This window comes from Fundulus heteroclitus, unplaced genomic scaffold, assembly GCF_011125445.2.
Source record: "Fundulus heteroclitus isolate FHET01 unplaced genomic scaffold, MU-UCD_Fhet_4.1 scaffold_53, whole genome shotgun sequence".
Taxonomy (NCBI): Eukaryota; Metazoa; Chordata; class Actinopteri; order Cyprinodontiformes; family Fundulidae; genus Fundulus; species Fundulus heteroclitus.
Window position 1 is genome coordinate 2,011,579 of NW_023396956.1, and position 16,255 is coordinate 2,027,833.

Below are 16,255 nucleotides of genomic sequence, written 5' to 3' on the forward strand. Positions count from 1 at the left end.
TTCCTAAAGTAGAGGAAAACAATTTGTGTCAACAGATGCAATTTTCTGTAGTGTTTCTTTGAAGCTAGAAAAAAGGAGTGTTTATATATATATATATATATATATATATATATATATATATATATATATATATATATATATATATATATATATATATATATATATATATATATATATATATGTGTGTGTGTGTGTATTTCATTACATTAGCCAAACCTGAACATTCTTTCTATTTTTTTCCCAAGTTGTCCCACTTTTTTTTGGCCTGTTGTGGCTCAACTTCACCCTCCAGACCCGTTTTTTGCAGGATTGTTCTAAACAAGAGAAACGAGAAGAGATAAACACACAAGGATCCCTACTATTACAACTATAAGATTAAAAAAAAAGTAACATCTGGGCATCATTTGATGTGATCAAAAGATTATATTTGTACGTTGGTGTTTGAACAGGACTTCTTTGAACTTGTGTGACTTTTACATATAAATGCAACATTTATATGGAATTATGCCTCAACTCTTACCTCCATCCGACTGCGGCAGTGTTCTTGGCCCCGGTAAAGAGGTGGTCATTTTGCCCACAGAGTTTTATCAACTCCTCTGTATGCTCCCTGCTCCCTAGAACAAAACGACATGTAAAGCATATTTCTGTTATGTCAACAGGAAAAATGACTGTTCTGTATAATTATGCCGGTACTGTTCTTCAAGTGAATTATACTTTAAACCTATACTGTACTGTAAATTAACTATACGTTATTGAGTATTCAAACAAAACGTTTGCAGTATTGACAGCCCAGCACAGCTGGACTGATGTTATTTCTTCAGCTGCATTAAGCTTTGACAGTTCTAATCACTTGTAATAAACTGTATGAGAATAAATTGATCGGATTTGTGAGGGACACGGCTATCAGCACAGTTACAATAAGATGTAGGTTAAAATAAAAAATTGTGACATTTTTATTCAGTCTTTTAATGTTGCTAAAAGTCTCGTATCAACAGATTAGCTCTAAGCTTTAGCTATAGCTGGTCCTACAAATTCCGGTGGCTCCGTTACCGTCATGTATTTTAATAATGTTCAGTTAAAAAAATAAAAACAAACTACTTACATAGCTGTACTCAGCACTACTGCCAGCGCTGCTGCTGCTTTCCATTAGTCTTGATGAAAATCCACCTTCTTTCTTCTTCTTAAACTACTAAAAAAAAAAGCGAGCAAAGCACCTTGGGAAATCTTATGGCAGGCAAGGCCAGTAAGGATGGTCGCGGTGCATCCTCAGAATTCGGGGAAAAGGAGGACGCATTTGAAGGCTGCATTTTAAGCATCCTCAGAATTTTTGCCAAATGGGACAGCCTCCGCGCATCGTTGTGACGTCACCGGCCTTAAAATGCGTCCTTCGAAGGACGCAGCCGCCGAATTGAGACACAGCTTTACTGTAGTAACGCCCGAGACTCCTTTTCAAAATAAAAGCAATGTGTCTGACGCGTATCAACCTATTTTACTTTTTGTTTATTACACATATCGGCTTCAGTTAAGTGATATATATATATATTTTTTTTACAGCTTTATGTCATATTTATTATTATTCAGGTCTGCTGGTGAATATGGAAATATATATTTTGGTCAGAGTCACTGTTAAACCTGAATAACTACTACAGGCTTGCTGTTGCAATGACCCAGATAACAAGAATTTTTAGAGATACTAAAAAAAAAATATTTTTGTTTTTCCAAGTGACTACTTTCACTTACAGACGACAGATGAAGATCTCCAGATGTTACTCATCAAAGTCCATCTCCATGATGTGGAATCTCTCTATATAGTCGTATATAGTCGCTTTGACCTTAGTTACTGTCAATGTTGCTACTAAACTAAGTTTTCCGTGTACTACACGATCGATGATTAAAACACTCCTGCTCTACGTAAACCTTTTTACACCAGTTACTATGACATCCTCTAACTGTACAAACGATCCTGATCTTCCTCAATCTCACAATGAGGAGTAATTTGGTACGAAGTCTTGTTGCATTAGCTGCTTTTCAGCTAGCTAGCTAGCTAGCCAGTGACAGGAAGTGACCGACCGGAAGTCTCTCACAAAAAAAACGTCAACTCATTGTGTTAGTATTTACTATTGAAAGCAAGGTGGCCACACTGATCTCTATTATACACTGGAGCGCTAATAGCCGCTGTTAGAACGAGTCGCTTTGAAGCCACCAGCCGCCATATTGGTACTCCCTATTTCCCCCCAGTAACTAAGGAATATGTGCGCTACAGCATCGAATAACAAGGATTTTCTCATGTTCAGGGGGGCTTAAAACTTTTAAAATGTCAAATGCCATATACTTTATGTTATGTTCTAAAAATATCAAGTGCTGAGAAAGTCATGCGCTGAAATATTTTGCATGTTATTTATATATATATATATATATATATATATATATATATATATATATATATATATATATATATATATATATAAATAACAATATATAAAAACATATATTTACGTACATGTACACATATATACATATACACATATTTATATATACTCAATATGACTAACGTAAAATATTTCAGCACCTAATTTCCTAGTAGTTGATAGTGTTAGTACATCCACTGACTGTAGAATATATATATATATATATATATATATATATATATATATATATATATATATATATATATATATATATATATATATATATATGCCTTTTAAGATCTGGTATAGACACAGATTAGGAACACACTTGTTGGGGGAGTATTAAAGAGATAAAATTACTAATATGAGAAAATGAAAAAAAAAAGACAAAAGTGGTAATATTATGAAAAACATCATATTATGAGAATTAAGGGGGAATATTTCCTAGAATAGTTACAGTTTGCAGAATTACAACCCGTGGCAAAAATTATGGAATCACTGGCCTTGGAGGATATTCAATTCAATTCAATTTTATTTATATAGCGCCAAATCATGAAACATGTCATCTCAAGGCACTTTACAAAGTCAAGTTCAATCATATTATACAGATTGGGTCAGATTATACAGATTGGTCAAAAATTTCCTATATAAGGAAACCAGTTGATTGCATCAAAGTCCCGACAAGCAGCATTCACTCCTGGGGAACCGTAGAGCCACAGGAAGAGTCATCTGCACTGTACATGGCTTTGCTGCAATCCCTCATACTGAGCAAGCATGAAGCGACAGTGGGAAGAAAAACCACCCATTAACGGGAAAAAAAACCTCCGGCAGAACCGGGCTCAGTATGAACGGTCATCTGCCTCGACCGACTGGGGTTACAGAAGACAGAACAGAGACACAACAAGAGAAACAAAAAAGCACAGAAGCACACATTGATCTAGTAATCTGTTCTACATTAGATGGTAGTAGCAGGTGAGCCGTCTTCTCTGGATGATGTCACAGTTAACAGAACGCCAGACCAGGTGTACCTACTATGAAGAGAAAAGAGAGAGAACAGAAAGTTAAAGCAGAAATGACAACACATAATGCATAATTGAAGAACAGTAGAACTCAATATAGTGAGAAAATTAGATCCTGATATACTCCAGTAACCTAAGCCTATAGCAGTAAAACTATAAAGGTAGCTGAGAGTAACATGAGTCACTAGTTATAATTTTTGTCAAAAGAAAAGTTTTAAGCCTAGTCTTAAAAGTAGACAGGGTGTCTGCCTCACGGACCAAAACTGGGAGTTGGTTCCACAGGAGAGGAGCCTGATAGCTAAAGGATCTGCCTCCCATTCTACTTTTAGAGACTCTAGGAACCACCAGCAGACCTGCAGTCTGAGAGCGAAGTGCTCTGTTAGGAACATACGGGGTAATCAGAGCTCTGATATATGATGGAGCTTGATTATTAAGGGCTTTATACGTTAGAAGAAGAATTTTAAATTCTATTCTTGATTTAACAGGAAGCCAATGAAGGGAAGCTAAAATTGGAGAAATATGATCCCTCTTGTTGATTTTCATCAGAACTCTTGCTGCAGCATTTTGGATCAGCTGAAGGCTTTGAACTGCATTTTGTGGACTTCCTGATAGTAAAGAATTACAATAGTCCAGCCTTGAAGTAACAAATGCATGGACCAGTTTTTCAGCATCACTCCTGGACAGAATGTTTCTAATTTTGGCAATATTCCGGAGGTGAAAAAAGGAAACTCTGGAAACCTGTTTAATATGGGATTTAAATGACATGTCTTGGTCAAAAATAACACCAAGATTTTTTACTTTATTACCAGAGGCCAGGTTAATGCCACCCAGATTAAGTGATTGGTTAAGAAGTTTATTTTTTGAGGACTCTGGCCCAAAGATTAAAACTTCGGTCTTGTCAGAATTTAGATGCAGGAAATTTAAAGTCATCCAGCTTTTGATGTCATCAAGACATGACTGCAGTCGAAGTAATTGATTGGATTCATCAGGATTTATGGATAAATATAGCTGAGTATCATCAGCATAACAGTGGAAATTAATCCCATGCTGTCTGATAATTTTGCCTATCGGAAGCATATATATAGTAAATAGAATTGGTCCAAGGACTGAACCCTGTGGTACTCCACAGGTGACCCTAGAGTTTGAGGAAGATTTATTATTAACATGAACAAATTGGAATCTGTCTGACAGATACGATTTAAACCAGCCTAATGCTTTCCCCTTAATCCCTACAGTATGTTCAAGTCTTTGTAGGAGAATATTGTGATCAACTGTATCAAACGCAGCACTGAGATCTAACAGGACAAGTATAGACACAAGTCCATTATCTGAGGCCATGAGAATATCATTAGTGACCTTCACCAGAGCTGTTTCAGTGCTATGATGAGCTCTGAAGCCTGACTGAAACTCCTCAAGTAGGTCATTACTTTGTAAATGTTCACATAGTTGATTAGCAACTACTTTCTCAAGAATTTTAGATAAGAAAAGAAGATTAGATATAGGTCTGTAATTTACTAACTCATCTTGATCAAGAGAAGGTTTCTTAAGTAAAGGTTTAATAACAGCTACTTTCAAAACCTGTGGTACATATCCATTTACTAAGGATAGATTAATCATGTCTAAAATAGTGCCACTGATCAAAGGGAATATGTCCTTAAACAACTTGGTTGGGATTGGGTCTAACATACAGGTAGAAGGTTTAGATGAAGCTAAAATTTTAGATAGCTCAGAAAGCTCTACTGCTTCTAAACAGTTCAAACACTGCGCAGATTCTAAAGATTCCTCCAATGCTGCCTCACATACTGAGGATGAGGTAATCATGTTTGGGAGGATGCCAATTATTTTATTTTTAATGGCATCAATTTTATTTATGAAGAATCCCATAAAATCATTACTACTAAGAGCTAAGGGAATGGATGGATCAACAGAGCTGTGGCTCTGGGTAAGTTTGGCAACTGTACTAAAGAGAAATCTAGGATTATTTTTATTCTCTTCAATTAATGATGAAAAATATGCTACTCTAACTCTGCGAAGGGTCTTGTTATACAACAATAGTCTGTCCCTCCATATATTGACCATACATGAATGATATTCATTCAGTTGTTTAATTTTGTAGAAAAAAAAACCCAGATCACAAACATGACACAAAACTAAAGTCATTTCAAATGTAAACTGTCTGGCTTTAAGAAATACTAAAAGAAATAATAAAAAAAAATGTGGTAGTCAGTAACGGTTACTTTTTTAGACCAAGCAGAGGGGAAAAAAAATATGGAATCACTCCATTCTGAGGAAAAAAATATGGAATCACTTTCCATCCCCAAAACTAACAATTGCCTCAAATTGGACCTGCTTGTTAGTCTGCATCTAAAAAGGAGTGATGAAATTATGGAATCTCCGAGGCCGGAGATTCCATAATTTTTTGCCAGGGGTTGTATTTTAGTCCAGGAATAATAGGGCCAGGTTAGAATGTTTTAATTATTTTTATTCTTTACTAGAATAAAGTCAGGAGAATGAAGCCCAAGGGATACGAAAGTAAACTTGTAATATTACAAAAATAAAACTATTATGAATATAAAGTATATTCTGAGATTAAAGTCCCTCTGATACTGTTTAAGTGTCTGAGTCTAACTGTAGATTTGCCACACTCAACATGGCGGACGCTCTGACGCATCGCAGCATAGGCAGAACCCGCCCTACGAGGCGTCTACGTATATTCAATTAAATTCAATTTATTTATATAGCACCAATTCATGAAACATGTCATCTCAAGGCACTTTACAAGGTATATAATGTCTATGGTTCCACCAATAGGAATTATTCTGATGCGTAGCATGATATATTTTGCACCGTCGTAGATTAAAAATATAAAGGTATTTTACCATGAAATGACATACTATAATGTACTTTAGGTTTATTATATGATGACAGGGTAGCATGACTTCTTACCATGAAACAGAATAGAGTGAGATTTTTCAACATGACATTTATAACCTTTTTCAATCTTGTCATACAAGCATAGTGTGATATTTTCACCATGACAGTCAAGTTTTCTAGGATAAAATGTTGCCTTGTATGAATAACAGTGTAACTTTTATTACAGTAGGACACTTGTAATGTGTTAAATAATAAACATGATTGTCTAGTAAATTATTTTATTTCTTTTTGAGTACAATCTACAGACTTAAAAGATTGATTAAGTGCCACAATGGATAACAATTTGTATTTTATTCCTTATTTGCCATGGATAGAAAAAAGCACATATAACAAAGATAAAGTTGATTAAAAAAAATAAAAAATTATGAGCACAAGTTAATTCATCAAAAAAGTTATAAAGTTTCTACAACAGATTCCCATCATGAAACATTTAAAAACCAAAACAGGACCAGAAAGTCGTGTATGTTCCATTTCCTCTGAATTTTAATCAGATTCATTAACCCATAATTAGATGTGTTTAATATTTCACTTTTATAAAAAATAATCAAAGACAAATGCGTATAAAAATAAACCACCTTAGTAGGATCCGTTGGAGGACTTTCTTTACGTGCCTAAAAGTGTTTAAAAGGCCTCTGTTAAGGTTTATATCACAGATAATGAATAATATTGTTGCTTCAAGTTGACTGTTGCCACAAATATGTCCGGATTATTTCTACCTTTATATCTTTGTTACCATGACCAGCAAAAAGCATTTTATATGTAAAGCAAGGCGAGTTAAAACAGCAGGAGGTAACTTAACTTTAAAAATTCACCATAGCAAAAAACACCAAACATTTCTCCAAACCGCCATGTTTCAGGTTTCTAACGGGACGCTTCTCCCTGTGTCACAAACAAACAGCAAAAAAAAAAAAAAAAACTAATTATGAATTTAAATACCGGCTAATTTCATTCAGAAACTTCATCAACAGGAAACCCAAACATGAATTCCATAAACAATGAAAATCGGCCCAACAAACATAATTATGAACTATTCGTGTTCGTTTATCAGAGAAGTGCAGCGCCACAGCTTGGCTTTCTGAAGGAACTTTGTGGCGTTAATCATTTTCTCCGGTTTCTGATTGTTAACATTTTGGTCTGACTGCATTTCTGCGTGATATTTTCCCCGACACCATCTGTGTGTGTGATTTTTATCGGTACAGCTAACTGTGATTAAAAGCAGCTTCTGAAACACGTGAATTTCCCCCTTTTTAAAAGAAACCGCCTCAGTGGACCAGCAGCGGCGCCGCGGTCTTCTGCAGGTCCAGACTGACGAGAGGCGAGGACGGAGGGAGGCGTTCGAAGCCCAGCAGCTGGCGGGTGGAGGATTCCCAGCTCCAACCGAACTCCAGCCGGCTGCAGATGCACGGGTACTGCCGGTCGGCCCAGCACACCCAGTCCACCGCCTTCTTCACCCGCTGCCAGCGCTCGGACCTGGAGGAGGGACAGCAGGTCAATGATTCAGGACAACTGACCACGCGGCAGACGACCACACTGGAGGCCTGCTATTAAAATCAAAGATCAGGGGAAATGGTTGGGGCTCCTTTAACGGTTCTTTGATGAACAGATTGGCCCAAAGTTGCTCAAAGGTTCTTCTTCCTCACATGGTGGCCTGATTTGGCTCCTGATTCAATTAAATTGTATTTACATAGCGCCAAATCATGAAACATGTCGTCTCAAGGCACTTTCCACAGTCACATTCAATCAGATTACACAGATTGGGTCAGAGTGGTGGCCGAGTATGGAGTGAGGATTGTCTTAAAAAGATTTGAATAAATCTAAAAAGGATATATATACAAATACATACATTTATAAATATCCAAGTACAAAATACAAATATAAAAATGTGACATACAAATAAATAAACAAATTTATACAAATAAACGTGTCTTTGTAAATATATTTTCGAGATTTGAAAATAAATATGCTTGACTTTGTATGTGGAATCTGCATTTGTGAATCTCCTTTTTCCTTTTATGTCGATGACGTAATTTTGAGACATTCCTACTGCATGCCGTATTATTTATCCACAAATAAATACTAGATTTGAATGCGAAGACACCCTCCACTGAACAATCAGCAGATGGCAGTGCTGTGCAACGATAGCTAGGCTCTGGCTGTACAGTCATTGGTATCCGGTTCTGGCCTCAATCGCAACTATAAGATCAACATGGAAGCGACCGGTGGATTACCTGGATGGATAAGTAGTGTTATTTGTTACTTGTGTGTGTTATAGTGGATTTTTTCTTCAGAGAGACATGAGTTTACTTGGTCAGTATACAGATGTTAGCAGGTGTTGCCTTTATCTCGGCTCTGCCAGACTAGCTGTGGCTGCACAGCACTGCCATCTGCTGGTTGTTCAGTGGAGGGTGTCTTCGCATTCAAATCTAGTGGTATTTATTTGTGGATAAATAATACGGCGTGCAGTAGGAATGTCTCAAAATTACGTCATCGACATAAATGCAAAAAGGAGATTCACAAATGCAGATTCCACATACAAAGTCAAGCATATTTATTTTCAAATCTCGAAAATATATTTACAAAGACACGTTTATTTATATAAATTTGTTTATTTATTTGTATGTCACATTTTTATATTTGTATTTTGTACTTGGATATTTATAAATGTGTGTATATGTATATATATCGTTTTATATTTATTCAAATCTTTTTAAGACAATCCTCACTCCATAGCCTAGTGGTTAGAGCAGCACGCTTGCACTCAGCGAAGGATGCAAGTACCCGGTTCGATCCCCAGTGCCTGCACTCTGGGTCCCTGAGCAAGACCCTTAACCCCAGATTGCTCCCCAGGCGCCGCACATGGCAGCCCACTGCTCCCCAAGGGTGATGGGTTAAAAGCAGAGAACAAATTTCATTGTAATGTATGTTTCAATGACAACAAAGATGATATTACTATTATTATTATTACTATTACTAGATTATATGCTGTTTACAGAGGACCCAGCGGGGCTGCAGTAGCATTTTAAATTCTGTCGTGTAACTGTGTTTCCACCAATATCTAAACCGCCTTCATTCACACAGACCGTGAACTACTGGAACGGCTCAGATTAATTACTGTAAAGGTCGTTTTTATTACTTAAAAATGTCTCCTGCATTCTGTGGCGGTGGTTCAGACCTGGACTGTGACGGCTCCGTCAGGCGGAACAGACTCTGCAGCAGTTTTCCTTCTTCCAGCTTCTCCACCCTCATCAGCTGCAGCACCAGCAGCGTCGCCACCAGCTTCAGGATGTCAGCGTGGGCCTTTGCACCTTTCACAGAGACATCCACACACCGTTCAGTCACAACGCTGCAGAAAAAAAACCACCCAGACAGCCCTCTGGGACATTTAAAACCACTAAAAGGTTTATTTTATCTCTCAATATATATATAAAAAAAGCCAGGAGTTTATTACAAATATTATGGGGGGAAAAAGTCCTTATTGTTAAACTAATTTTGGTCTAATTTTAATGGATGGTTGAACGGCCATCAATGCATTCTCTGTGATGATAACCACTAAAAACAAACAATTACTTTAACTATTTAATCGAAATGAATCAAAGAGCGACTGATACAAACAATGAATTATACAGTCTTGCAGATATGAACACAGGTTTTTCTAATATTTACCATTTAAAGAAAATGTAGTCATACAGCTTCTACATGTAATCTTTCTCGGGTAATAAATTTACCAACTAGAACTAATATTAATTGAAACTTCTACATGTATCGATCACGTCTGCTCAAACTGGGCTGAAAAAAGGATCTTTGTAGATGTAACGCATCAGAGAAGCGATTAAGACAACAATGGCGCCTCGCAGCGAGGAGGCCGTTTCATCAGAGGTGTCCAAATCTACTGAATATTAATTCTTTAAAAGAACTCCAGAGAACGGCTCTGAAGGCTTTTCTCAGTGGAAACGATACTTTTGTCATTCTCCGGACCGGGTTTGGCAAGAGCTTGTAGTGCATCAGTAAAGATGACGAAGTGGTCTATCCAATCACATGCAAGGATTTTTGATAAGCCCCTCCTACTGAAATACATTTCCAATGGAGCGATCCCAGATGGACATGTGATGCTCCGCTGAGTCAAGTTAGTCTTATGAAGGATGTGGCAAATGTAAAGTGAGATTTCGTACTGCAGGTTACACACGCAGAGCTAGCATTAAACCCTATTTTCAGCTGTGTGCGATAAACCTGCTCCAAATGGAAGACTATCAGAGATCTGAAAGGTCTGCTTGGTTGGGTGATAACTTAAGAGACCGTATTAAAGACAGGAATGAAAGGAAAGTTGCTGTTGTGAGCGGCAAATTTATCATACGCTCAGAAATAAAGTTAAATAACCAAAGTAAACAACAATATTACCAATCTGAATTTGAGCAATGTAGTAGTAATGGTAAAAACCTAAATGAACTGATGAGTAGCGGTATTATGACCAATAGGTTTTTATCTAATTGGATAAAACGGTTCTTAACGTCGGCCTCACGTTTCCAAGGTGGAGAGCATTTTGAGAGCAGTAGCAGCTCCGGTTGCTACGCTTTAAATTAGGTTAAAATTCTAATCAATAAACAGGAAGACAATTCTAAATCAAAGTTCACTTCCGAAGTTACCCCCAAAATAATAGGCGAGTCTCAGTTTTGCCTCAAGGTGGTAGAAGTCACCTTGTTGTTATGCTGGGATTATACCTGCTAGCAATGCTGGGATTTTATTGTAATCCTTATTGTGTGGCCTAAAGAAAGAACAGTCTCTGCTATGATAGGACTACTGGGCTACGTTAAACACTGTATCCGTCTTTTTCACGACAAATCCAATCTGGGCCACTTCCATGTGCTATTCCGCAGTCTGAACCGTCATGTCACATTTAATCCGTCTTTCACGTCCCTCTCCTGTCTCTCACTGCACAGCAGCAGCTGGCGCTCCATAGCAGGCCGTTAATAGCTGCGCTGCTTTCTTCTAACCTTATTTAGTCTGTTTTTGTGGTCTTAATATTAACAGCTTTCTAATAATAACAAGAAGAGATGCCTGTCGGTATCCGCGTTTATTCTTTGAGGGTTTTCTTTTAAACAAAACTTTATTGAACACTTCTATAAACAATTATATTCACCATTACTTCATAAACAGCGTGCTGCTCTGTGACGTTTTCTTGTTATCCGCGCCGGCGTTTCGCTTGGCGGTTTTGAACTGTTCAGACAGAATATGATGATGGATGGATTTAACAGTACACTGCAAAAAAAGGGCACTAAAAATAAGTAAAATTTTCTTAATATATGTATATTTTTCCTTAATTTGAGCAGCTAAATAAGACTATTTGCCAATGGAATGAGAATTTCTACCCCTAAAATAAGATAATTAGACATCCTGCACTTGAAATAAGATGATGGATATGAATTGTTCTCATTTTAAGTGTAAAAATCTTATTCCATTGGCAAATAGTCAGATTTACCAGCTCAAATCAATGAAAATTACACTAATTTCAAGAGGATTTTACCTATTTTTAGTTCCCTTTTTGCAGTGAACAACTACCCCCAGAAAAAAATCTGATTTCAGCAAAAAAAATAATCAGAATTGAGCATCAAGATGTGCAGTGTGAACGTAGCCTTCGTTAAATTAGGGATCGTTAAATAAACCAAACTAAAAATCACGGATCAGCGTCGCTAGAGGCCGTTCAGACGGAGCGTCTTCATCTTCTGACGGTAGACTTTCCCTCAGCGTCGACATGCGAGTCAAGTTTTAGGCTTGGGTCCATTTTTACACCTTAATTAGTGATGCTGGGTTACAGCTGGATCCACTGGATTTAAAAAGAATAACCTCAGTGGTTTTATCATTAATATTAAAGAAGTTCGCAGCCTTCCCCTGACGTCAACGAGGCGACCGAGGAGAGGCTGGACAGAGCCGACATATTTCAAAGGGAGACGGTTTTAGACGCAGAATAGCCGTGGCGTTGGTTCCATCCACCGAGCTATATAATCCACTGGAGTGCTAATCACCGTCTGTTTGAACGAGTCGCTTTGAAGCCACCAGCCGCCATATTGGTACTCCCTATTTCCCCCCAGTAACTAGGGAATATGTGCGCTACAGCATCGAATAACGAAGATTTTCTCATGTTCAGGGGGGACTTAAGACTTTTAAAATGTCAAATGCCATATACTTTTATGTTATGTTCTAAAAATATCAAGTACTGAGAAAGTCATGTGCTGAAATATTTTGCATTTTATTCATTTAAATATATATGTTTAACATTTATAAATATATAAATAACAATATACAAAAACATATATTTACATATGTGTATACATATATATACACATATACACATACTTATATATACATAGATATATTTAATATGAATAACATGTAAAATATTTCAGCACCTAATTTCCTAGTAGTTGATAGTGTTAGTACATCCACTGACTGTAGAATTACCTGTGAAATGTTTTCACTCAGCCAGAAAACTGCTTGTTGTTGCAACCAAATCCTGTGGGATTCTGTGAGAGTAGGGAGGAGCAAGATGGCGGCCAGTGACTTCAGTTTTTCGGCAAAATCAGCACTCCAGTGTATTATATAGCTCAGTGGTTCCATCTCAGTGTTTAAAGGGAAAACGGCGACCACTCACCCAGGGAATGGATGCCTCTGTTCTTCAGGAACACGTTGGCGAACGCGTCTACGTTGAGATTGATCAGCTCCCCCAGCTCAACCGTCAACTCCCAGAATCCGTCCTGCAGCACACAGACACGTCACAAACCTCACCATGGAGACGATTAATGCAGCTTAGACTAAGTTAGATCGCTGAAACCACAGAAAACGGGTCAACCATCCCGGAGGAGACCTCCTCTATACCAGCAGGTTTGACGGCACTGGAGGCTTCAGGTGTGTGCTAACGTGATGCCGTACCCACCAATCAGAGGATAATAAGGCCACACCCATCCTATAACGGCCATCAGTATTCACAGCATCCAAGGACAGAGTTTGGGTTTCTCAGAGAAAGGAGGAAAGGCTGAAAAGGCTCCTCGGTTAGCAGGGCAGACATCAATAAGGTCAGAGCCAGTAAGGTCTGTCTGGAAAGTTTGAAGAAACTTCTCGTCTTTAAAGGCCGTACGGCAGGTTAAGACTTCTGGAACAATGACAACGAGTGGCCGTATGAATCAGACCGAGGTTTGGAGAAAACAGCTCAGTTACTGTCCAGCACGGTGGTGGAGGGCTGGTGATGTGGGTTTGTTTCACAGCCACAGGACCCGAGTGCCTTCCAGAGTCAGATATGGACTGATTTATTGATGCCAGTCCGTCTATCCGACCGCTGAAGGCTGCAGGAAGCGGGTCACCAACATGAGAATGAGCCCAAACACACCAGCAAGGATGGGAATGTGTCTGTGGTTCGGTTAAAGTCCAGACTTCAGGCTGACTGGAATGGCTTAGGAGGACCTTAAGATGCCTGAGCAAAAACAAAGATCTGCAAACCTCAATGAATTAAAGTGCCGTTGGGAACAAAAGTGGATCCAGATCTTTTCACTACAAACTGGGTGACTGACGTCAGGAAACGACTCCTGAGTTATTGCTGCAAAAGGCGTTTTATAAACTTAGTCGGGTTATAAGATGGATTAACAAAACTCACTATTTTCCCTTTAGAAATTCAACATTTTATCTTTTAATGAATACTGACAAAGGGAAATCTGCGTCGTTGTTGACCTGAGGTTACGTTTATAAGACCTGGTGAGGTTTTTATTCCACGATAAAATGTAAAGTGCATGAGGATAGAGATTTTTCTTGACGACGTAGAAAAAGGTTTCTCCTCTGGGGCAATCCAAAAAAAGTAAAAAACAAAGCAACTGGACTTGTTTTCCGTAGTTGAAGACGTTTCGCTTCCTCTCCCGGAAGCTTTCTCAATTCAAAAAGTCTGGAGTAATGTGGAGTACCAAGCTTTATACTACTGCCTAACAAAGGCCTGTAATGGCTTAGATAACATGCAAATTCAATCATTTTGCATTCATCAATTTTGCATGTTATCTAAGCCATGCAGGGGGGGGGGGGGTAATTGCATTACCGCGTGCTGCAGCAGGAAGATGCGTGACCACTTCTGTCTCAGTTCTTCTGGGTCTGGATCTCTGGACCTGCAGCACGAAGCAGAAAAGACTCAATTTCTGGTGATGAGATGGAAAATATCAGCTCGGTCCTCATCGAGATGGAACGGCTCCTGTGTTTCAGAACTCACCTACGGTGCAGCTGTACACCCTCAGTATCAGGACATGGATCCATGACTGAAGCCTTCTTAAGTATGCGTAAGGAGACAGTAGAAACAATAGGAAATACCTTCTCCCGGAATGAACGAGCAGAAAACCTTTCAGCTGGACGAATGCGAGAGGGCTCAGCACGACGAGTTGACTGAATTCTCGGAAGGCGCTTGGATGCTTTTAACTTCGAAAGCGGCTTACCTTGTTGAATTTGACTTAGAGTAAGGTTAGCTGTTTCTGGAAAATTCGAGATCTCCTGGGCTTGTTTGACGGGAGGAGGAGGAGGAGGAGGAGGAGGAGCTGCCTCCTCCCAGAATGAACGAGCAGAAAACCTTTCAGCTGGAAGAATGCCCATGGGCTCAGCAGGACGAGTTGACGGTAATGAACTACTCATTTTTAAAGGAGAACCGTCTGGCCTTTGAAGGTGCCTGGATGCTAGTAACCTTGAAAGCCGCTTCATTTTTTCTATTTGACTTGCTGGTTCTGGAAAATTCGAGATCTCCTGGGCGTGTTTGACAGGGGGAGGTGGGGGTGGCAGTGGATCTGAAGAACGCTCAGGGGAAGAAGACTCTGGTGCAGGAGCTGCACAGATGAAATGTTTAGCATTTCGTGCAAGACTTTTGGGGCGTGAGTCCATTGGTTCGTCCATGCAGATGTCTGAACATAGCGTACTTGGAACATCATCTGCAGAACCTGAGTCTCTACGTCCCATTACACGAGGAATTGGTTCTGCTCTCGCAGAAACAAGAGCTGCTATTGAATCCTCATACCTAGCTGATGGTGGACGGGTAGAACAAACAGGTGGGAGCGCAGAACCAAAGTGGAGTGCAGAACCCATTATAGGTGATTCTACACGGCCAAACAAACCAGCTGTTTGTGCTACACTGAAACGGGGGGGGGCAACGGGTGGAGAACCAAATACAAACGATGCTGACTGGGCAGAACGAAGAGCTGACGGCTTTGGGCGGAAACTTGCGGCGGTGGCGGCGACAGCAACGGGTGGAGAACCCTGGGGTCCTCTCTGTGCAGCACCAAACGTAGTGGGGGCCATGAGTTTACCAAGAGCTAACCGTTCAAACGTAGCGGGGGCCATACGTGCATCGCTAGAGGACATGTCTGCACACTCAGACCGGATGGAAGCTGACATTTCCACACCAGACTCGCTGGGCTGTGGGGGTGGAAGACTAGGAGGCTTGGGAAGGGAACCCCAAGTCTCTGATTCTCTGGAATACATGTAGGATGAGAATTGTGGTTGTTCTTGAAAACGAGTCGCTGGGGACCGAAGGGTTGTGACGCTCGTAGGCTGCAACAGAGAAATCAGCTTGTTAAATTAGATCTAATCTCTATAGCTCTGTTGATGAGCAGAAACAACATTTCTATTGAAAAATGAGCAGCTAAAACAACCCAACAGTGATGGAAACTTGTTACCTTTGCAATAGTTGCACCAGCAGAGCTTTCAATCACATCATCAAAGGCTCCAAAGCCCATCTGTAACAGAGAAACAGAAATATTCCAGCTCCAGTTCAATGCATTTAAAGTCACAGCTCTCTCTGTGGGGTTTTGAGGGACTCTAAATAATTAAAAAGTAATGTCTGTGACTTGTGGGAATCATCAGTTTTAGTTCCTGTTCATTTAGCAT

The 16,255-nt window shown here is 39.2% G+C and overlaps 1 protein-coding gene and 1 long non-coding RNA gene across 6 annotated transcripts in view; both read right to left on the reverse strand.

The window, feature by feature from the left end:
• Positions 1–240: 240 nt before the first annotated feature.
• LOC118561016 lies at positions 241–1,364 on the reverse strand. Its single transcript, XR_004929725.1, has 3 exons — positions 1,103–1,364; positions 521–614; positions 241–314 (listed from the first exon to the last, which is right to left on the reverse strand). It is a non-coding gene; the product is annotated as an uncharacterized LOC118561016 (long non-coding RNA).
• A 4,962-nt stretch (positions 1,365–6,326) lies between these two features.
• The window catches only part of parp4 (poly (ADP-ribose) polymerase family, member 4), a 45,835-nt gene continuing 35,906 nt past the window's right edge, over positions 6,327–16,255 (reverse strand). For 4 of the 5 annotated variants that reach the window (XM_036132620.1, XM_036132621.1, XM_036132618.1 and 1 more), the window contains 6 exons: positions 16,045–16,104; positions 14,598–15,919; positions 14,430–14,496; positions 13,005–13,107; positions 9,534–9,666; positions 6,327–7,831 (listed from right to left, as the gene is read on the reverse strand). In XM_036132620.1, coding sequence (XP_035988513.1) covers positions 7,624–7,831; positions 9,534–9,666; positions 13,005–13,107; positions 14,430–14,496; positions 14,598–15,919; positions 16,045–16,104 — 1,893 coding nt within the window. In that variant the 3' untranslated portion in view covers positions 6,327–7,623. The remainder of the gene's footprint in view (positions 7,832–9,533; positions 9,667–13,004; positions 13,108–14,429; positions 14,497–14,597; positions 15,920–16,044; positions 16,105–16,255) is intronic. The other variant, XM_036132622.1, reaches the window with a different exon arrangement.